General features: G+C 39.2%; 1 protein-coding gene and 1 long non-coding RNA gene across 2 annotated transcripts in view; one reads left to right on the top strand and one right to left on the bottom strand.

The window, feature by feature from the left end:
* Positions 1-22988, top strand: part of LOC118454181 (uncharacterized) — a 28601-nt gene extending 5613 nt beyond the window's left edge. Inside the window, exon 2 of the long non-coding RNA XR_004843642.2 lies at positions 22200-22988. This is a non-coding gene — a long non-coding RNA (uncharacterized LOC118454181). The remainder of the gene's footprint in view (positions 1-22199) is intronic.
* On the bottom strand, positions 19867-22667 carry gch2 (GTP cyclohydrolase 2). The gene is made up of 6 exons (XM_006791029.3): positions 22209-22667; positions 21796-21905; positions 21562-21617; positions 21000-21031; positions 20816-20900; positions 19867-20628 (listed from the first exon to the last, which is right to left on the bottom strand). Exons 1-6 carry the CDS (start codon positions 22459-22461, stop codon positions 20499-20501), a joined length of 666 nt encoding a protein of 221 aa, XP_006791092.1. The 5' UTR covers positions 22462-22667; the 3' UTR covers positions 19867-20498.
* Positions 22989-23731: the final 743 nt, after the last annotated feature.

Here is a 23731-nt window from a genome sequence, read left to right as displayed (position 1 = left end):
TTACCCTCTCTGTGCAAGTCTGCAAATTTCTTTATTAAATCATAAGTTTCTTAAATTCATCAAGTCTCTCTGTGCCTGGGTCCTCGTCACAAAACATGACATCACTGTTTTGTACATTTTAACACAATTTAATCCCCACATTTTTGAAAGAATAGCAAAACACTTTTTTGAAAAGTCTGTAACAAAACCATCAAATCTGATCAAGGTTATTAAAATGCTGTCAAAGAAGAATGGATTGGAATAAAAAAAAAATACATATCCTAACCTTAATTACTGGGGATAAATGATGAATGATGCTCATAGTGAGTAAAAAGTAAACTGTGTGCATTTTTTGGACAGAGATTCACTTCTAAAGTGAATGTATCATACAATACAGATACATAAAAAATACACTCCAAAAATAGAAGAGTCCTTGAAATATACAAAATATTATTAGAAAATGGAGACACTTGGCCTTTGGTACAATGTATACAATGTATGAAAATATCTTTACTGCAGATACTACTATGGCTCTGCAGATTTTTTCTTTTCTTTTAACCTATGTCGCCTCACCTTGAGGTTGGTAAATCTGTCTATCACATTTTGGTGGTCAAGTCTCTCACGCATCTCTTTCTCAACTGACATCACAGCCAGATGCTGGAGTCTGCTTTGACCCATGGTCCTTCTCAGCCAGGTATGGAGCTGACTCAAGACACTAAAAGACCTTTCACAGCTACAGCTGCTAACTGGGTTTGTTAGGGCAACCTGAATAACAGTTTTCAGTTTGGGGAAGATCTGATTATCCAGAAGATTGTACAATGTTAACATATCTGGAATGGCACCAGCCTCACTCTTGAGCTTTATAAAGTCTTTGGCAACCGTGACTTCCTCTGACTGAAGCTCAATATGGTAATGCAGTGCCAGGGCTGACAACCCAGTTTGTTTTGCAGATTCTGTATTGCAGCTTTAATATAGGGAGAACACAACTTCCAGATTGTTTGAGTTGTTTGTATTAGTTGTTTGTCTTTCTTTTTCTTTGCCAGTTTAACAGTTCCTGTTTTGCCTGTTAGTACTCCCTGTCTGTTTTCTTACCTGGTACTTCCTGATCTTGTACTTTGTCCTCATGTTCCCCTCTTTCCTCTCTCCCTCTTTGGACTGACAATCTGTACACACACACACACACAACAGGAGTTATAAGGTTAATGGGCATCCAGTCAGTTAGCTAGTTAGTACCTTGGGTTCAATATCGGCACATGCACATATGGCAAAATAACCAGTTTCTCTCATTACATTTCAAACAGGACAGTGGTAACAACAGCAGGCTACGGACAATGTTAAGTTTTAGATTTTAAATAGGCTGTATACATTTCAATGAGATCAACAGGGCAGTCAAATATCGCTAATTTTACTACAGAGCAAACATCGTCGGAAAACACGTTTTCAACTAGGGCTGCCACAAACAATTATTTTGATAGTTGACTAGTCACCGATTATTTTTGCAATTAGTCGACTAATCAGATCATGCATCCATTGGATGTACAGCGTACAGCTTATTGCACCAGCATGCATCTGAACTTATATAACTATCATTAGCTTACAGCTCTAAGTGTTTAAGCTATGTGCTAACTAAAAATAAAGACAAGATGATAGTTTATTAAATTTGAATGAAATTTGCAGATTGTTTCGGTGAAGTTTAATAAACTCATTGTTATCTAAAACGGGACACCAGAGTATATTCTCGAGCATCTCACACTTCTGATAATCAGTTGTCTGCTTGACGTTTATTCAGCTGTGTAAAAACTATAACTTTAATCTCAGCCTAACTGATTTACTCAGGAACAAATAAAATACTAAAAAAAGCCAAACTGTAGGAGCCATATGAGTTGTTCCTTTTTGATTAAGTGGGTTGGTTTAAATGGACTCACTGTATTGGTGCACGGGTGTGGGGCGTGTCTCATGGGTGTGGTAGATAATAAATGTGGTTGCACTCACCTGTTCACAGCACCTGATGTTGATGAGCAGAACGGTAGGGTGAGCATGAGGCAAAACTTTCTGTTGACCGCAGCTTGAATTACTTTGATGTATTATATCTGTGCATTTGTTTAATAAGTTAATCCCAGGCACTGATTTGTATATGAGACAGTTGCATGTGGAATAAAAGGAGCAAAAGGTACAGAAGTGTATATGTAGTGTTCATTGTTGCGCGTCATCTGTGTCCTCATGTTTAGCCTGCCGCGGCCATAGGTTGGAGGAGCTGCAACAAATTGTCAACAGAAAAGTTTGTAGGTTTTATTGGATTGTTTATATAAAGATGAGTTTTATTAGTGAGAGTTTTATAGTTTGCTGTTGCCTTTGTCCACCCAGCTTTTAGATTAAGCCTTTGGCTACACAAAACAGATTTCTTTCAGGAGTCTTGTTCCCCTGTTAGGTTTCAGCAGTACAGCTGCATTAGGCGTTGTACTGATTTATTTTCTAGTTATTGTGCATCAGGCGGCTGAAGCCATTGGCTTGGGAGTACCGCCGCAGTTTGTGTTTAAGACAGTTTGTCTTCCTCACAGCTGACGGTATGGAGGTACATAAATACCCACCGCTAGTATGTACGGAAGACTAGGTTGAGTTAGTTAGGTTTAATAGGCAGATAGTGGGGGATATTGCTCCTGTTAATTGTGTGTGTCCAAGGTTTATTGAAGGGAATGTCATCAAGTTGATGTGTTGGAATGAGGCTGTGGCATAGGTGCAGTTCAGCGTTTGGATTTTGTAATGTTTTGAAGAAAAATGGAGACACACCAATTAATACAATGTGGTGATGTGGATGGAAAGAAAAGACAGCCGAAACCGACTGCTAAGGCTTTAGAGAATCAGATTGAAAGGCTGCAAACAGAACGTCACACTAAGATTAATAAAATTAAAAAAGTCATAAAGGTTATTAAAGATTTAAAGCAATCTGAGGATAATGTTTCCATTGTTCAGGCTCACTTGGAGAGTTTGTCTGCGTTGCTTAATGAGGCAACTCATCTGCATGAAACCTTGCTTCCTTTGCTTCCTCAAGAAGAGCAAGAAAAACAAACTGCTTGGTTTATAAGTGTGCGAGCACATAATACCGAGTTTATGGAAGAGATAAAGAAATGGCTTCATGATGCAATGAGAAACCCTCAGAGTAAAAATCAGGTGTCTGAGCTTGATTTGCCACATTTAAATCCACCTGGTGTTGATTCCTCTGATGTATTACCTGCTGGAAATGGTTCTGGTGCTTCTAGGCACACCGGGAATGTTGGTAAAGGTGCTGTGATAGATGATGTTAATCCAAGTGATAGCATCTCTAATGTTGGAAACAGAAGTTGTAGGAAAAGCAAATCATCACTCAGTAGCTCCATGGTTTCATCTGCCTTGTCAGCACGCATAATGGCAGAGGCTGATATGGCTGCCCTTCTTGTTCGACAGAGGTTGTTGAAAGAAAAGCATGCTTTGGAAGAACAAGAAATACAGCTTAAGAAAAGAAAGGAGCTGCTTGACTTAGAAACGGAAATAGCAGCTTCAGCAGCAAAGGTGAATGTTTTAAAAGCTTCTGAAATGTCCCGAGTCTCAAGTGTTGTTAATGGTAAATCTGATGGAATGAATTCGTATTTAGATCGAGAGCAGGGGAGTTTAGGCGTTTTAAATCCTAATGCTCCGACGTTCAAACCTGTGTTACCAGAGCAACCATATCAGGGTGTTGATGCAAGTGATCATCAAGCGCAGGTATTAGATGTAAGGCCCAAGGTTAAAAATATTTCTCAGCCTAAGGTCGTTTCCGTGGAACAGTCAGAGACGAAGCCACAAGTATTTCCAGGTGCAGTTCCAACTACTCAGATGATGTCGCAGTCTCACGCACAATCAAAACATCTTGCACACACAGTGCAAGGTAGTGAGGGTCATGATCATCTAGTCACAGTTTTGAAGAAACAAAATGAAATTACAACTTTATTGGCTGAGCAGCAGTCTCTGTTTTTGTTACCAAGGCGTGACATTCAGTTATTTGATGGTGATCCTTTGCAATATCAAACATTTATGAGAGCTTTTGAGCACATGGTGGAGAGTCAAGCTCACAGTGCTAAGGATTGTTTATATTTTCTCGAACAACACACTACAGGCCATCCAAGAGAAATGGTCAGAAGCTGTCAGTATATGCCTGCTGAGTATGGATATGCTAAAGCTAAATCTTTGCTCCAAGAGAACTTTGGCAATTCGCTGAGAATTGCTGCTGCCTACATTGAAAGGGTCAGTAAATGGCCACCTATAAAATCTGATGATGTGAAGGCTTTGCAGGAATATGGGTTTTTATTAAGGCAATGTTGTAATGCAATGGGAGACGTTGAGTCCTTGCATGAGTTGGATGTCTCCGCTAATATGCAAACAGTTATAAAAAAGCTGCCTTATAAGCTCAGGGATAAGTGGAGGAATGTTGTCTGCGATCTGCAGGAGAGGTTTCAACGTAAAGTGGGTTTTTGCGATGTTGTTGAGTTTGTCGAGAGGCAAGTTAAGATCGCAAGTGACCCATTGTTTGGAGATATACAGGATCCTCCGACAGCCATCAGAAAAGAGGCGAGAAATGATAAGTCTCAGTTTTACCCTAAAGCTAAGCGGAGTAGTTTTGCTACTACAGTGACCAAGGTGGAAGGGAAGATTGAGCCAGTGTTGAGGCGAGAGAGTGGTTCAGTTGTGACCAAGGTTTGCTTGTTTTGTGGAGCAGGGCATATGTTGGATTTGTGTCCTTCATTTAAAAGAAAGTTGCACTGTGAAAGATTATCTTTTTTGAAAGAGAATGGTGTGTGTTTTGGTTGTCTGCGCATTGGGCACAGAAGCAAGGACTGTAGGAAACGTCTCTTGTGTAAAGTCTGTAAACAGAAACACCCCACACTCTTACATATCCACTCCAAGCAGAGGGAAAGTGTTTCAGTGCAAACTATAGGAGGGGGAGAACCACCAGATGAAGGTCCTTCATGTGCGGTGCAAAGCAGTGGTGTTACTGGGGCCGGTGAGCAAAATAGTGCTCTATCTGTAATACCAGTTAGAGTGAAGTCCAAGAAAGGTAATCAGTCACTGATAACCTATGCTTTTCTAGATCCTGGGAGCTCAGCTTCATTTTGTACTGAAGGGCTCATGAATAGGTTAAATCTTTCAGGAAGGAAAACTGGCATTCTTTTGCGGACAATGGGCCAGGAGAAAATGGTCAGTAGTTATGTTGTTTCAGATTTGGAAGTAGCTGGTTTGGATTTAGATCACTACTGTGATTTGCCTGACTTATTTACTCAGAAAAGCATGCCTGTTCTTCGATGTAATATTCCCCGACAGGAAGATCTCGATAGATGGCCACATTTGCGCTATATTAAGATACTGGAGATAAATTCCGGGGTAGACCTATTGATTGGGACCAATGTGCCCAAGGCTTTAGAGCCGTGGGATGTTGTTAGAAGTCAGGATGGAGGTCCCTATGCAGTAAAAACTATGCTGGGTTGGACGGTGAATGGTCCTCTCAGAGAGGATTGTAAGACTGACATTTTTGATGTGAGCGTCAATAGGATTTCCGTGGCAAGATTGGATGAGCTGTGGGAACGTCAAATGAAGGCTGATTTTCCAGAATGTATTCAGGATGAGCAGTTTGCTTTGTCTAGAGAAGATCAGCAGTTTATGAAGTCAGTGATGGACTCTGTTAAGTTGGTTGATGGTCATTACACCATTGGTTTACCTTTTAGGTGCAATCAGGTAAAAATGCCAAATAATAGGAAGGCTGTAGAACAGCGAGCTATGAGCCTTAAACGGAAGTTTGTCAAGGATGATTCCTGGTTGACAGGGCCAAAGTTTCTTGTTGAGCCAGAAATTAATTGGCCAGTGAACCTTGATTTTGGAAAGATCTCTTCAAATGATCCAGAGATTAAAATGGCCGTTTTACTTAATGCAGTTGATGCAAATGAACACAAGAGTGCATCAATCAGGGACATCAAGAAGGCCTACAGAAAGCTAGCTTTGCAGTTACACCACGACAGAAACCAAGACGACCTGCAAGCCCTGGACAAGTTCGCAGACTTGGGGGCAGCCTATGAGGTCCTCTCAGATAAGGAGAAAAGGAAACAGTATGACATGTATGGAGAGTACGGGCTCAAAGAGGGTCACCACAGCTTTCACAGCGATATCTTCTCCAGTTTCTTTGGCGACTTTGGGTTCATGTTTGGTGGCAACCGACAGCAACAGGACAGGAATATTCCCAGAGGAAATGACATAATACTGGACCAGGACTGGAAGACACTGGAAGAAGTGTGCTCTGTGAACTTTGTGGGTGGTGAACGTGAGTTGAAAGAGGCAGTGGAAGGATGGAATCGGGCACAGATTCATGACATGCTGTTGCAAAAGGGCATAAAGTGGATTTTTAATCCTCCTGCTGGTTCCCATCATGGCGGTGTTTGGGAACGTCTCATAAGGTCTGTCAGGAAGGTGTTAAATTCCATTTTGAAAGTGCAGAATTTGGACGAAGAAGGCCTTTGTACAGTTCTTTGTGAGGCAGAGGCTATTGTGAACAGTAGACCAATAACCAAAGCCTCTACTGATCCTAATGATTTGAAGGCCTTGACTCCTAACCATCTGTTGCTGCTTAAGAACAAGCCATTGATACCACCAGGAGTGTTTCAGAAGGGGGACGTGTATGGACGACGTCGATGGAGGCAAGCACAGTACATGTCTGACCTGTTCTGGAAGCGCTGGGTTATGGAGTACCTGCCCCAGCTTCAAGAGCGTCAGAAGTGGCAGAGAATCGGACGGAACTTCATTCCTGGGGATGTGGTTATCGTTGTCGATAGTTCTGCGCCTCGTAACTCTTGGGTGACTGGAAGGATTGTGGAAGCAATTTCTGACGGTAAAGGACTTGTACGTCAGGTTCGTGTTAAAACAAAGACTGGTTGTTTGGACAGGCCGATCACTAAAGTGTCTTCTACAGGAAGCAGAAGAGTCATAAAGATTGACTTTTTCAAATGTCTATTTGTATTAATGTGTATTTCATTATTTTGAATTAAAAATTGTATCTTTGAATGTTTGATGGATAGATCATGTTTATCAATATGTCTCCTACATGGTAAGTATGATGTAATTATTGCTCTAAAATAATTAGGGGCCGGTATGTAGGAGCCATATGAGTTGTTCCTTTTTGATTAAGTGGGTTGGTTTAAATGGACTCACTGTATTGGTGCACGGGTGTGGGGCGTGTCTCATGGGTGTGGTAGATAATAAATGTGGTTGCACTCACCTGTTCACAGCACCTGATGTTGATGAGCAGAACGGTAGGGTGAGCATGAGGCAAAACTTTCTGTTGACCGCAGCTTGATCGCAGCTTGAGCGCAGTTTGAATTACTTTGATGTATTATATCTGTGCATTTGTTTAATAAGTTAATCCCAGGCACTGATTTGTATATGAGACAGTTGCATGTGGAATAAAAGGAGCAAAAGGTACAGAAGTGTATATGTAGTGTTCATTGTTGCGCGTCATCTGTGTCCTCATGTTTAGCCTGCCGCGGCCATAGGTTGGAGGAGCCGCAACACAAACAATAACATTTTTAAGTTATCTAAGTGACTTATATATGTTTAACCTGAGTAGCGAAAGACCGCAGTGGGTTTGAAAACGATTTGCCGGAGTCCGGTGTTCTCACGGGCTCTAGTGAGCCTTGACCCCGGCTAGCTATCAAGCTAGTGGGTAACAGACGTCTCCGAAAACGTCGGAGCGCTTTTGAAAATATGTGGTGTCTTGATAAACTGAGCAGATATTTGAGGTTTACACAGCTACATTCTCGCCTGAAAATATGCTAAACGTTTATTTTGTGACCCAGAAAGAATAATAAGAGTAATATTAAAACTAACTAGCTGCCACCATTGTTGGAAACTGAGCTGGGCTGCGCTATGAATTCTGGGACACAGCTCCTTCTTCTTCTTCGGGGTTTAACGGCAGCTGGCATCCTTGTACATGCAGTGCTGCCATCTTCTGTTTCAGTCCGTTATTACACTCTTAAATTCTACTACTTGTTCCTGTGTCTTTTGTGATCTTACAAAGCTTCAAACATGCGTCGACTATTAAATCAGTCGTCGATGATTTTGATAGTCGACTTAATCGTGACTAGTCGACTAATCGTGGCAGCCCTATTTTCAACACAGCAGGTTACCTGGTGTAATGTTTTTCAGTTAAAAAGAAACATGGTCTGACTCCTACCTAACTATATAAAGAGTAACTGAAAGTTAAATGCAGCTAATATGTCCTGTTTTAAGCCAGGCACTTCCACCTCCGCTCTGCTGTGTCTCAGCCACCTTCGCTCTGGCAGCAACAGCGCTAGAGCGAGTAGGAGAGAGCCGAGCTGGAACAAACCATTTTGGGAGGGGGGAGGGGTTATCTATACTTTTGTTGTTAAAATGTTCCATCTCAATTAAGTACTGTATGCTTTTTATACTTTTAGTAGTGTGTCCCACAAACAGCAGATATTTTCAAAAAAAGTAAGACATCTTTGGGGGTGCTTTGATTCATTTTGGAGGTGCGGAAGCACCTCCAAAACTGGGCTAAAATCGCCCCTGCGCTGACTCCTGGTATTCCAGGTTCAATACATAGAATGAACCAAAGAAGACTGACATTGCATCAGCAAAGGTGTTCTCTTTGTCCAGCTCGACAATTACAGGCCCCTCTGCACTCACCATCCAGCAGGTGGCGGTCATTGAACTTTGTCCTTAAATGTATAGGGGCAACATTGTCATTATGCAACATAAAATAATTTCAATACTTCACTTCTTCACACTGTCTAGATAGTCATAAAGCAAATAGCTACGTACAGTTAATTATTAATGGCCTTATGTACACAAGTCCGTCTTAACATATTATAATTGTACATAATTGGGAATTATTCTGTACATTAAACACACCTAACAAAGAGTCAGCCCAATTAAATTACCGGAGATGAATCAACTGTATGGTTATTTTGGAGTTTATAGTTTGTGCTGCTGTTAAACTTTACAGTATTGACTTCAGTATTTCTGCTGTTAATGTAGCTAGACTACTATGTTGATCAGTAATATGTAATGTGAAATTTGATATTGTTACTTTGCTGGATTCACTGAGACACATGTCCAACAACCTTGGTTTATAAAGGAAATTACAGAAATTTGAGCTAACAAAACAGAGACTGGATACCTGTGTCCACAAAAAGCTCCTGTGCCAAACAGAAATTGTAATATGGTCTAATCAGCTCTATTTCATAAATGACTTCTTACCAAGCATAATCAGCCTTGGGGTGCTTGGCAGGCTTTTAACATGCAAACTGAACAATATAAATTTGCATGCACTGAAGCCACAAAATTTAGAAATACACATAGTTGCAACAAGTTCAGTGACCAATTACCTTTCCTAAATGACATATGCAATGCAAAAAATAAGAGTATTGTCAATAGGGACCAATTCCCAGTTTTTACATGATCAAAATGATGCACAAAAGGCTTCAATAAACAGAAAATGTGTGCCGACAAGAGAACAGTGCACAAAAGTGAAAAGATATTTGAGCTCGACGCTTTAATGGGTTTAACATGACTTAGTCAGCACTCCGCACCGTACAGGTAGTACAAGCACACCTGAAAACACTGACCAGCTAACAGCATTAAGCATTTGGGCGCAACCTCGGTAGCTCACCGATTCACCTGTTGCAAACGTCCAAGTTTCTATCAAGTCTCATAAATCCATCGGCAACTATTACCTAACTAGTCTTTTGAGTCTCCACATTCATAGATATTGACATTTTGTCTTAGCATTTGAATGAAAATATCCTGGTAGGGTAGCTTAAAAGTCAAAACAAACAGTAATAAGAAAGCATTTCGGACTTCTCTCGAATAGGTGAAAAAAACACTTACCTTCAGACTGATTAGCTGGTTCCGATCTAACTTTAATGTGTCCCATGTCAGTCCGTTTTAGGGAAAAAGTGTTAAGTGGTTTCATTTAATTTTGAGATACTCCCGCATGGATGAGCAATTTGGAGTCTAGCAGAGTTATCACGAATAGCATATGATCTTCAGATATAATCCAATCAACCTTGCATTTAACCCGATTGAACATCCAATTACCTCTGACTACTTCTAAGTTGCACATGTTAACGGTCTCATCATCACTCTGTGCTGCAGCGAACTGGATCTGTGGCACAGAATAGTTGATGGCCATGTTGTTCTCCTGCTTTGCAGCTTTGTTTGAGTCCGACTTGCGGCTTAAACGTGCAAAACTAAGAGAAGCAGATCAATATTTTCTTCTTGTTGTTATTTAATGGTGGTTGGCAACCAGCGAAAGGAGCATTAACAACCTTGAGCAATATTTTCTATCCCCATTGTTGTTTTGTGAATACCCGACGTGTGCGTCATACGTCACGTTGTACGTCAGGTGAAGGTGTGGTGTCGGCTATCGCACCTGTCGCATTAAAAAGCTTTAAAAATGTAACAATCGCTTTAAAAACACAGCCCAACGCGCTAAACATGAACAAACATAAACACATTATTACATTACATTATCACGTATATCCAGGACATCTCTTCTGAACCAAGACGAAGTGGTGCTACAAAGGAATTATTTCTTTAGGAGAGTGCATTTAATAGCAGTCTGGCCTGCAACATAATGCACCGCTAAAAATACAGTTTTTGCTTGTCCCAGAATTTATTAATTTTGAGAGTGAAGTTGTAGGACTGATGCTGGTTAGTGGTGTAGGTTTCATGGATGTGACACCTTAACTTGTGTAAAATGACGACCAGAGCATATTATTAGGTTAGTTCACTGTAGTTAGGCAGAGGTGTCTTAAAAAGTACCACTTTATACAAAACAAATGAAGGTCCAGTATAAGAAAGAATAAGAAGAGAAAAAAGGAACACCCTGCTAAATGAAGTCATTTTTAAACATTACTCTAAATGTAGCCATTAGTTTTTGTTGCTGGCCATTCAACAAATAAGTATACTTCAATTATATTTCCCAAGTATACCTTAACTAGTACGTATACTAATAATGCTTCTTGGGACTATATTGGCCCCCGTTTTAGTACATAACAGTATTCTTGAAATTAACTTTTAGATGTACTTTTTGTTCACCATAATTGTACTAGCATAATGTCATAATGTCTACAAGAGTATAATTAAAATATACTCGACTCTATCACAATACTAACCTTACAAGTGTACTATTAATTAATAGTATTAATAATGTTTCACATTGTTTGAATAAACAAATACATTTATTAATATATGAGGTTCCATTCAGTTCAAGGAATTAAATTTTGGTGTGGCTGCAACTTACTCCTTAAGTTGAAAATTATGCTGTATATTGTAGTTTATATGTTATACTACTTTCACAGTGAATTGCATTTTATAGTAATACACTCTGGATGAGGATTTAAATAATTACTCTTAGATCTACAGTAGAAAACAACAGAAATCCGGATGGTGTAATAGTATAATCTCAGTAACATCGCCAATTGTTACATTTGCTGTATTTTACAGCTGTTTCCATGAGTACGGTGAGTTATCGTAAAAATAATGTAATCTCATGGAATTTTCCCACAATTACATGCAAATTACAGTACTACACTGCTAACATCCTTTAGAGTTTTTTACTGTTGATTTTGCAGTACTAAGCTATGGAAATTACTGCAAAGGCTAACAGTGTAGATCTTGGTTCCACTTGCCTCTTACCCGTGACTTCAGTGGAAATTTCAGATTCAGGATCTGACACAGACTGATTCATGTTCTACACAGTTCTTACAAGTTCATAGAAATTTCTGTTCAATTTGAACCAAGTATTTGAGTTGATGATTGTAATTTTTATACAGTTGTTGTAATTTTTATTTTAACAATTTTTTTTGATTAATTTTTGTTTCCATTACAATATTATACTTTAATGTATAATATTGTAATGGAAACAAAATATAAAAAAAATTGCTTTATTTTTTATTCAGGCTACTTAAATTTATTTTGGGCTACCAAAAACTGAAGAATGCCTGCCCGAAGGGCTACCAGAGATTTTGAAATTTTGCGAGCCTTGCAACAAGACAGTGTACATCACTGTGGCAACAGCGTTTGTTTTCATTCAAAGGATTTATGGTTTTTCCTATAATACCTGGTGGGCCAGTCTCTAGTCAAAATGCCCGGGCCGATTTTTTTTGTCCCAGTCCAGCCCTGCATAGTACAGTAGTACAATGAAATTGGAAAATTGTCCTACGTCGGCACTACATATAACACAACACGACACGATATGACACATCACAACGCAACACAAACAACACAACACAGTATATTAACTTAGTAATAAAAGAAGAAGTGTATGTGTATTGCATACTGTTATTATTGCACATTAATTATTATTGCACCTTGTTATAAATATAAATATTATTATTGTTATTGTTTTAAACATTGTTATCCCCCCAGCAGCTATTTGCATTGATCAGGGCTATTGCCCTGTTGTAAAAGCTGTCCTTGAGTCTATTTGCTCGGGACCTCAGCAGCCTGAACCTCCTGCCAGACGGCAGCAGCTTAAACACCCGGTGTCCTGGGTGTGTGCAGTCCTGTAGGATGCTGCGTGCCCTCCTGAGACAGCAAGTGCTGTACAGGTCCTTCAGGGAGGGAAGAGGATGTCCAATGATTTTTGGGCCATATTGATGACCCTCTGGAGTGCCTTTCTGTGTGCTGTGGTGCAGCTGGAGAACCATACACCGATGCAATATGTCAGCACACTTTCTTTTACTTCTTCTTATAGACAGATTTCTGGGCACTAAAAACTTTATTTTTCTTTCTCTAGTGTTTAGACCTGTGTTGGTGCAGAAACAGGGTCAAGGCTATTGTTAAGACTAAATAAGTACTGGCTTCTATTTTGTCCCTGAGATTTATTTCCCCAGCATAAAGTAGTGTTGGTGTTAGCAGTGGTAGCTTAGAGATGGCAAAGCTAAAATAAAAAGTAACGTGGATTAACAACTCTGTGCACTGGGATGGTGTAGATTGTGAGCACAGAATCTCCTCACCAGGTTTCGTTTTGTTTCTGTAGTTTTCCGAGTGAGAGCCTGTGCTAAAGGTAGCTGTGCACCACTTCTTAGTTACCTCTTTTAGTTCTACAGAATATATTTTCTTTGTCCCATCTGCTCCAAGTAGCCCCGTTAGAGGTGCCTTTGCCCCCTGTGGGTCTGAGTCTTCCCCGGTCAGCCGTTAGACTCTGTTCCTGCTACTGTTAGCAAACCTTTAGCTTCCGCTTGGTTGCTACTGCAAAGACTTACTGCTGATGTAGAAATTTAAATCTTTCATTACTAAATCACTTGACTTAATTTTACTTCTAACTGTAAAAGAATGTGAGGAGAATCCAGCTAAAGTGGCACAGTGACCATTACAGATGTGTCTGAAGCCACAGGCCCGCCCATAATGCCAAACTCAGTCCTATAAGTTATTATTTTATCCACAGTAACTTTAAGAATATTTGAGGATACATCTGTTAGCTGGTGCAACTCCTTCTGATCCACAGGTTTCTTATACAACTCACAAGCTGTCTTCCAAAAGTTTTACCCATTTAGTAGGAGTTTCTCTATCTTTTCTACACTGCTTTTTTCTTTTAGTTCTTTTAGTTTTCCTTACAATCCACAAGCTTGTTGCATAGCTTGTAGCTTTTTGGGTGAATATGACTGTATATAAAAATATCTGCAGGAAAACTAGACCGTTGAAAATAATTAAAATAACTGAAACAGTTTTGTGAACTTGGAAAAATAAAATAAAGTAAAAGAAAAATGTAGAGGAACTTTTAGTATTTGTTAGTTTGGTAAAATTTTACCACAATTTCCCTGATGAAGTTTTGAGGGATATGTTTATTGACAATCTGGATATCTACAAAACTGTGAGGCAACTGCTTCAATGTAAAATGTAATATTGTGTTTAATTAAAAATATTAAATAGGCTGAACTCAGTTTTTATCAATTTGTTAAAACTAAGTAAGCTGGAAGTTTTGCTTCTCAGTGCAGAAGGATGAAAGATGTGTTTTGAAAATGCCACGTCACTACCGTCCTCCTCCCTCTCGGATTAGTCCGCATGTTCATGGTGCCAGCATTTGTTATGGAATATGTTGAGCAAACCTGGAAAAGTGTCAGCTCAATATATTATTGTTTTCATTGCTGTGAATTTTTACCTGATACACTGACTTGGTGAGTAAATGTTTACTCTTATTCAAACTGCTTTTGTGGCTTGTCTTAGTTTAGCACCAGGTTTATAATCTTGCTAGTTAATTAGTGTTAGCCTAGCGTTGCTGCTGCCGCTGGGCTCATGTTACTTTTAAACTAATTAATACCACAGCCTTAAAAACCTTACATAACACTATGTATGGGCAGAAATCTGTGCCACCAGAAACTGAATTTGAATAAGTTGAATTTGAATTGCTCAGATTGAATCTGAATTGTAACTTGAATAAATGCTTTTGAAAACTGAATTTGAATTAGTCTAATTTGAAATTGAATTTATGGTTTGAAAATGATCATCACTAAATTGAAATTAAATTTTATATTTTGAAAATGAATTGATTTGCTTTGAAACTGCATTTTATCCTTTAAAAATTCAGCTCTCGAATAATTTCAGTTTCACTTCTCACCATTCAGTTTCAGTTCTACAATTCAATTTCAGTTCCAAAATTCAGTTTTACAACTTACTTACATCCAGTTCCGGTTCAAGCGCAGATTAATAGAACTACGTTTTACTAGCAGACCGAAAGTGTTACTGACGGGAATCTACAGCGTCTTGCAGACTTCACTATTTACAGTGTAGACCCTCTAAACTAAGTTTGGGGGATGTGATCTTTCAAGAAATGCAGACAAACTGTTGTTGTTTGTTTACTTACACAGCATGTCTTGTAGAATTAACTGGAGTCACCAGCAACAGCATAGTGCATAGTTATTATGGTAGTTAAACACACAATACTTACATTACTTATATAATCAAAATAAAATATTTGTTGTTCTGTCACAAGTGCAGTCTCTGATTTAAACAACACATTTGTTTTTCATTCCAACACATGAGCTGGAATGTTGTATTATTTTAAGGATGGCTTGTTTCCAGTCCAGGCATTACTGCCTTGAATGACTGTCATGGATCGAGGTGATCCAAATGTAGGTGCAGAAGAAAGTCTTTAACTTCCCTTAAGTACAGTGGCAGTGGATGTGGGTTGGAGATGCAATGAGCTTGAACCTGCAGGCAACCATCTTCACTGACCACACCATCTGTGACGGATGACTCATCTCTCCTGGTGTCCTGCAAGCAAACAATCATATTTTTTGGAACATGAACTTAATTGCTTTCTTAAAACATTTTTTTTCTGCATTTGGTATAAAACAGACTCCAATTTACACAATCTCAGGCTCCCTCCCCACCGGAGAGGTGACATTCAATGTCCCAATTGTCAGTCTGGATAGCCCTGACCACCACCCAACACACAATAATGTCATGAAAGCATCATTTTAAAAAGGGCTATGCAAACATGGCCAATAACTTTCATTCTAATGATGTGCAAAATAATTTGGGAACAAAACAAATTTTGCTGTTAGAAAACTTGCAGACTTCACTATTTACAGTGTAGACCCTCTAAACTAAGTTTGGGGGATGTGATCTTTCAAGAAATGCAGACAAACTGTTGTTGTTTGTTTACTTACACAGCATGTCTTGTAGAATTAACTGGAGTCACCAGCAACAGCATAGTGCAGTCATATCTCAAGTCTAATAACAGAAGACAGGAAAAGATCAGTACAGAAACAACTTCCACAAACCAAAGCACGAATAAAACGATAAGTAAAACAGGCTGATCTAAAGTATGATTAAAGTTCAGCCTGATTAATATAAATATAACTGACTAATTGTTAATATATTGGAAAACCAAAATACTTACCACTGAGTTGATGTATTTCTGTCCAACAACAGGAGTGCTTGTCCCGAACCTCAAAGACAGTAAGAGGCAAGCAGAGGGAGAAAAAGCAGAAGATTTTTCAGAAACCGATTTGATCCTTAATGGCTGTGCAATCATTGTAACAGAATTTGCTTATGTTGTTAAATAAAGACTAGATTTCACATTAATAGATGCCACAGATGTTCAAAAGCTGCCACAAAGCATGAAAAAAATGGACGTCTCCGAAAACATCTGAGCATTTTTGCAAATATGTGATGCCTTGATAAATCGAACAGATATTTGAACTTTACACAGCTATATTCTCGCCTGAAAATATCTTAAAAGTTTATTTTGTGACCCAGAAAAAGTAATAAGTTTTTTAGCCGCGCTCCTCTGCCATTGCCGCGCTTACAAGTACACAGGCTCCGACAACCGTGGCCGACAAATGCGATCCTCCTTTTCCCCAGACTACCCTTTCTGGGTCACAAAATAACCTTTTAAGATATTTTCAGCCGAGAATGTAGCTATGTAATGCTGAAATATCTACTTAATTTATCAAAATATCACATATTTGCAAAAATGCTTCCACGTTTTCAGAGAGCTCTGTTATCCACCAGCACGATAGTTGACCGGGAGGTCAAGGCTCGATAGAGTCCCCGAGCACAGCTAACTCCTGGCATATTGTTTTAACACCCCCCGCAGTCTTTTGCTACTCAGGTTAAACATGATATATATAATTAGTTAGTTAGTTAGTTATGGCTATGGCAGAGGTGCTTCAGCACCCCCAAAATGAATCAAAGCACCCCCAAAGATGTCTTACTTTTTTTGAAAATATTTGCTGTTTGTGGGACACACTACTAAAAGTATAAAAAGCATACAGTACTTAATTGAGATGGAACATTTTAACAACAAAAGTATAGATAACCCCTCCCCCCTCCCAAAATGGTTTGTTCCAGCTCGGCTCTCTCCTACTCGCAAGTTTACCTTGCCTGGATGGGCAGCTCTCTGGGTGCTCAGCACCCCCAAAGCTCTGATCCTAGAATCGCCCCTGGGCTATGGATTGAAAATACCCCCCACACCCCACCCCACCCGTAACGGCTGCACCTCCCGAAGAATTTTGTCTGGGCTCTTATCTCACTTTTTTATTTCAAACAATCAACAGAAAATTTCACAGACATAGTTTTATGTAAGGTTTTTAAGGCTGTGGTGTTAATTTTTAAGTAACATGAGCCCAGCGGCAGCAGCAACGCTAGGTTAACATTAACTAGCTAGCAAGATTATAAACCTGGCTAAACTAAGACAAGCCACAAAATCAGTTTGAATAAGAGTAAACATTTACTCACCAAGTCAGTGTATCAGGTAAAGATTTACAGCAATGAAAACAATAATATATTGAGCTGACGCTTTTCCAGGTTTGCTCAACATATTCCATAACAAATGCTGGCACCAAGGACTAGTGTTGTGCGGCTCGATCCTGAAATATCGATTCCTCCGATACCAGTCATTTATGTTCTAGAATCGATTCTCACATTAAAATATCGATATTTTAGTAATTTAGAGTAAATTTGTAGTTTATCATTAACAGGAACATAGTAGAAAGAAACTATACCATTCGGATTGTCTACATTCTAGTGATGGGTCGTTCGCGAACGGAATGGCTCTTAGAGCCGGCTCTTTGAAGTGAACGACGCGAGCCGACTCCTTATTGGGAGCCGTGAGGTTTTTTGTTTTTTTTTCTTTCTTTCTCTCACCCTCTCTCTCGCCCTTTTTTCCGCTAAACTCCGCATGCGCGGCCTGTACTTTGCGCTGGGCAGAGGGGGGAGGGGCGTTAGTTACACTCGCAGTAGCAGAGGAACAGAGCCAGAGAGAAAGAGAGCAAGGGACAACAACGTCACATTAGAAAGGTATAGTAATCATCCACTATTTTCAGTTGCAGATGATAAAGGATTCAGAAATCATGCAGGCCCATATGACAGAGAATGTGCATCTTCTTTTTGTTTTAATATTTTAATTTATATTTAATTGTGTTGTGGTTTGCATTGTTTTGTGTTGTTTCACGTTAAATTTGTTTAAAAGGAAAAAGCTGAAAATTTAAATAGTTAAAAGTTTAAAATGTAAATAGTTGTTTTTTGTATTATATGATTTATTTATTACATTTTATGTGGAGTGAATAAATAGAGTATATTTATAGTGGACTTTAGAGACAAAGCACGTACAAACTCCAAAACACGTACAAACTCCTAAGCATGTACAAACTCCAAAACGCGTAAAAACTCCAAAACGCGTAAAAACTCAGAAGCACGTTAAAACTCAGAAGCACGTACAAACTCAGAAGCACGTACAAACTCCAAAACACGTAAAAACTCAGAAGCACGTACAAACTCCAAAACACGTACAAAAGACAACAGAAGTGCTCCAGGTTTCTTGGGCCCAGTGTTGAGCTTTTGTTACCTAGTGGCTACACAAGCCAGGAAGTATCAACAACCGGATTTGGTGTGTGGTAGTAACAGGTAAATGAACTTTTTTTTTTAATTATTTGAATAAATATGAGTGCTTGTCTATAAATACACAAACAATACACACATGTTTTCAATTGTGTAATTTAAGTGATAGCTAGTGGTAGCTCTGTTTTGGAAGTTCAGTAAACGCTAGAAATGTGTTTTGGAGTTTGTACGTGCTTTTTGGAGTTTGTATATGCTTTAGAGTTTGTACGTGCTTTGTCTCTAGGGGCCATATATAAACATATATAAATAAAACCACTTTTTTTTACATTAGTAATTCCTTTTCTGCATAATTTTATATTATTGTTAATGATTAAATAATTAAAGCAACAAAACAACCTGAAGAGCCGGTTCGGAGCCGAAAGAGCCGGCTCTCTAAAAAGAGCCGGAAATCCCATCACTACTACATTCAAAGGAACTACTTCCTCTTCCACCTTTCATAGTCATGTGCAAAATACGGCTGTATAAATGTCTTGCAGCCCCTTGGCGTGCACACTCACAACAATGGCTGAGCGTAATTGTGCGGACGTACTTTACCTCCACAAACAGCTGAGACGTGGTTTGCATACATGTGGCAAAAAAGAGTTGTTGTTGTACTAGGGAGACATTCAAAAGGGCTGTTGGGGGGGGGGGGATAAATACATTTTACAGGGTTTATTTATCGGATAAAATACGTTAAATGTCACCGTTATTATTGGCCGGCCCGGAAACAGCGGGGGTGTCCAAATTCAGAGGCTGCTTCCACCTGAGGACCCGGCCTTCCCGGTCTAAAGAAAGCCGGGTAGTACGTCACAGGCTCGCTCAGTGTAGTGAAACTCTGCTGTCTGCTCCTTGCTATCTAAAATATATAATATATAAAAAAAAAAAGCAATATTTTAATAAATCCTATTTCTGACATGCACCCTCCAAACTAAAAGTTAACATTTTCAAACAATAAAAACTAAATTGAAACAAAAAACCTGCTCTGCAGTTTAAAAAAAAAAGCAAGACTAAATCAAAATAAAGTTATTAATTCAATCAGTGTCAAACAATGGTCTGAGTTTTACATGAGTTTACAGTTGTGTGAACAGAGCACAGAGAAAAGGGCTCAACAGAGAGCTTTAGAGGACTTGAGTACTTCGAGTGAGGGTGGAGGATGTGTGCTTGCCTGGCCTGACAGGCTGTTGTTAGGCGGTTGTTAACAAAATCTAATATCCAGTGACATATGTAGTTTGACCACCACCTTATTTGGAATGATAGCGTTGTTGCTGAGCTGTAGTCAACAAAGAGCAGAGAGATATAACTCATTTAGCTTCATTTTTCCCATTTGTCTAGTGTGTTGGGTGTTTGCTTCTGAAGATTCTTGAAAGGTCTTGTGAATTGTGGGTCTTATTTCATATCATATCTTATTTGTTCCACAGTATGAACGCTCTACATACTTACAATCTTATATAATGTATATAGAATAGTTCAAACACACAACAGTAGTTGCCCTTGCGGTTTTATTTCTTTTCAACATGAACAAAATTGGACTGAAAACCTTCAGAATGCTGCTTTTGACTTGTCACAGTGGCCACTGATCAAACAAACATCTACTCAGTACTTCTATCAGCTCTACTCATTTGAATCATTTTACAGCCAAAACAGTTGAATATGCATCCTAAAATACCACATAATGCATAAAAGACTTTATAAATGTATTTATAAAGGACACACGTTTTGTTAAATTAGCAAAACCAGTAAATAACAATTGCAATAACCTTGCAAGAGCACCTGTGAATGTCCCATCAGAATTTTTTTTTAATCTTAAGTATTGTCACATTACAATATTGCACCGAAGTCGTATACTTGGCAATAATAATATACTATACTGCCAATGAAGACTGTACAATATCTTTTAAAGGCACCATCAAAGTAAGTATGTTGTGTTCACAGTGATTCCAACAATAGATGATCAGCAGTAAGACTGAAATCTTCACGGCTTCAGTGTATTGAGGTTAGATCGAGAGGTGAAGGTCTTGGATCTGCAGCAGTCAGATGCAGATCCCCTGGAACTCTAGAGCTTTTCATGTGCAACTGTAGACAGAGGCTTAGGAGTGGATGGCACGTGATGTCTGTTAAGTGCGCCGTGAAAGATGCAGGAACTCCTCCCGGGTTTTGGGGTCCTCGAGGTAGACTCCCAGCATGGTGCTTGTCACTGTGCGGCTGTTCATCTTCTGGACACCACGCATCACCATACACATGTGCCTGCAAAACACACAAGTGCGCTTATCAAACCTCTGCAGCTCCTAAGCTTACTGGCTCCTAAGCTCTGCTTAAGGCCAGTATTTTGTGTCATATAATGCTATATGAATATCTGTGCAATATAACAGCAGCTTTAAGCTGTACAGATAATAATGTTGAAGGTAGTTTGTGTGTGTATGTTTGTACTTACGCCGCTTCAATAACCACAGCTACACCTTTTGGATTCAGAGCCTCAGATATCCCAATGGCGATCTGCTTAGTCAGTCGCTCTTGAACTGAAACCAAAACAAAACAAAGAAATTCAGCTTATACGGTACACTAGACGATGCCAGTTTCATGCTGTTACTACGTGCACACATTTGCCGGATGCTTACCTTGAAGCCTACGGCTGAAGATCTCCACAATCCTGCAGAAATCAGAACACAAGCAAAGCCAAGGAGATTAATAATGATTCAGTTTTTAATAAACACAGTCTGGCATCAGTCCCTGACTACCGGCCTCTTCTCAGCAGACTGTATAACTTGTCATCTGTGAATCAGTCACATTCTGTAAATTTGTCATTCATAGTTCAACGTTAGTGAGACTGTCTCAAGTTCATCTGCAGCTACTGTAACTCTGCATCACTATATTCAAATTTAAAGAGATATTTTAGGACAGGAGGAGAAGGAGACAGGCAGATAGGCTGTGATAATAATCTGGGATTCCCACAGGTCCAAAAGGATTTTCTCATGGCTCGGGAGCGAGCAGAGTTTAGACTTGTGTCTGATGAGAGGCCTAGATGATGGCCAGTGTGTTTAGGCTCTAAGCCTCCAGGTCAATGCACTGGAATAACAGAAGAACACAGTCAGCTGACACTAACACGAGAAACATACAGACACAGTGGCAGCTGGAGGGTACAGTGCATGTGTGTGTGTGGGTGCGTGCGTACTCTGTTACCTTGCCAGCTTGCTCAGTCCCACCACTTTTTTGTTGGGAATATACCCAATGTGAACCTGGAGAGGGATGACAGCCAGTGAGAGCACATAATCAGAGAAATACAGGAGGTCAATATTAGCGGTTGAATGCTGAAATTAATTCATTGAACAATGCTTAGTGAGTAAGAAAGCTTTCTTTCTTGTCTCACTCTTTCTTTTTTTAAATGTAACATTTCTTTCAGTCACATAGACCTACCTTGCCAAAAAAGGGCACCATGTGGTGTTCACATAGTGAAAACATGTCTATGTCTTTCACAATCACCATCTCATCGTGGTCTTCATCAAATATGGCATTGTTTAAGATGTCTGGTGATACAAAAGCAAACGTATGCATTTAAATTATTCCATTATCTTTACTTCAGTTAACAGAAACATTCATCTGAAATCTTTTCAATATCCTGGAATCATAATAATAATGCTTAATACTAATAATACTTGATCTACCCGTTATTTTGTGCCTTGATCTTTTAATTTTAACGTCTGTGAAGATTTGAAATATCATGATTTGACCAACCAAACGTTCATAAGTAAAAATATGCTGAATCCTGAGTTAAGTTAAGTGCTAACTCACTCTCTCATTCCCTCTCAACTTTTTCCCAGGTGACTCACCATCGATGGTCTCATGGTAGCCCTTGGTGAGGAACTGGATGGCTTTAGCTGCGCGCAACGGGGTGCGCAACAGCCCCTCCCGGTCGGTGTCCTCCCCAAGACGCCTGAGGATGTCGGTGTAGGCGGCCTCCAGCGCCGGTAACCGGGACGCGTCCTCCAACTCTTTGCGGGATGTCTCGTGGTGGTTGTTGACGGTTGACATCTTGTTGTCTGTGTGGAACTCCTCCACGATGTCGCCGACTTTTGTACTCATGGTTAAGGCGCGCTTGGACTGAAGTTCAGGATGAAGTTCAGTTGCCCTGCGGGTCTGGCTGGCCTATTCGGTAGTTATCGTGTTTATGGAGCCTGCCTGGGATGCGCATCAGGCTCCTATTGGTCGGAGTCGTGCGTACGTCAAAAAAGGAAGCATCGTCAGAGGGGTTAAACACTGACCAACCCCGCCCACCTGCTAAGAAGAAAGGAAAAAAAAGAAGAAGAAAGAAACCGACGCTAGATATCTAACGTCACTTGAGACCTTTTTAATCTCCTTTTTAAATCATCTGAGTTGATTTGTTCCAGTTATGTTGCTCTGATACAAAAAAAGCTTAGTAAGCTCGTGAGGCTCATGACTTCACATGCTCTTTTTTTTAAGTTTATGGAAATCAAATTGTTGTGTAATCACGTGAACTGTCCTGATAAGCAACAATCAAAAGCACAATGTTTTTTTCTGCTGGGAATACACAGCCCAAAATGTCAGAGGGCTTCAAAGGTACATATCTCCATTAAAGATACTTACAACCAGTCTGTTTAACTCTATGTCTTAATTATGGAAATGTGCATGGTTTGACATTTATTTTGTAATATTATTTTCATGAATAAAATGATTTAATACAAACAAGCCTTGTGGGATCTGATATCTGATAAGTAATAAATGTTGTTTGCATGGTGATATAGTATTTTAATCATAATAAGAATAATAAATAAGCGCTTTATAAATAAAGTTACTAGTAACTTTATTTATAAAGCGCTTTCAACCAAAGTGCTGTACAGCTATTTGAACTAAAAAAAAAAAGAATAAATAAAAGCGATAAATAAAAAGTTAAAAACAGTAAGAATTTAAAAACTAAAAGACATAAAATTAAGACATGTAAGATAATCATCAGATAACAATTATTCCATTTATTTACTTTTTCTTGCTGTAGGTCAAAGGTCACTTTAGGTCAGTGTGCAGATTGTGATAAGTTTGTATATTTTGGGTGTGAGACAGAGAGAATGAAACAATCAGCAGTGCAAATTGGTTTATTTTATCACTGAATTGTTCTGTTCACTATAAGCAATATGACAGCAAGAAACACAAGCGACACATTAGGTAAGTATTAGGTATTTACTCATCAACAGCACATATCACAGAAAAAAATTTGCTGCCATGTGCCCTAAAGCAAGTAATGCAAGGAATTAATATATAATTCACAAATATTTCTGGTTTGTCAAGCTCATTTCCAACGGACTGAGGAAAAGTAGAAAACTTATTTTATCTGATGAAT

The sequence above is a fragment of the Neolamprologus brichardi genome, chromosome 8 (genome assembly GCF_056152115.1).
Source record: "Neolamprologus brichardi isolate AB-2024 chromosome 8, ASM5615211v1, whole genome shotgun sequence".
Taxonomy (NCBI): Eukaryota; Metazoa; Chordata; class Actinopteri; order Cichliformes; family Cichlidae; genus Neolamprologus; species Neolamprologus brichardi.
Note: the sequence above shows the minus strand (reverse complement) of the source record. Positions and strands in the feature narration are given on the sequence as shown.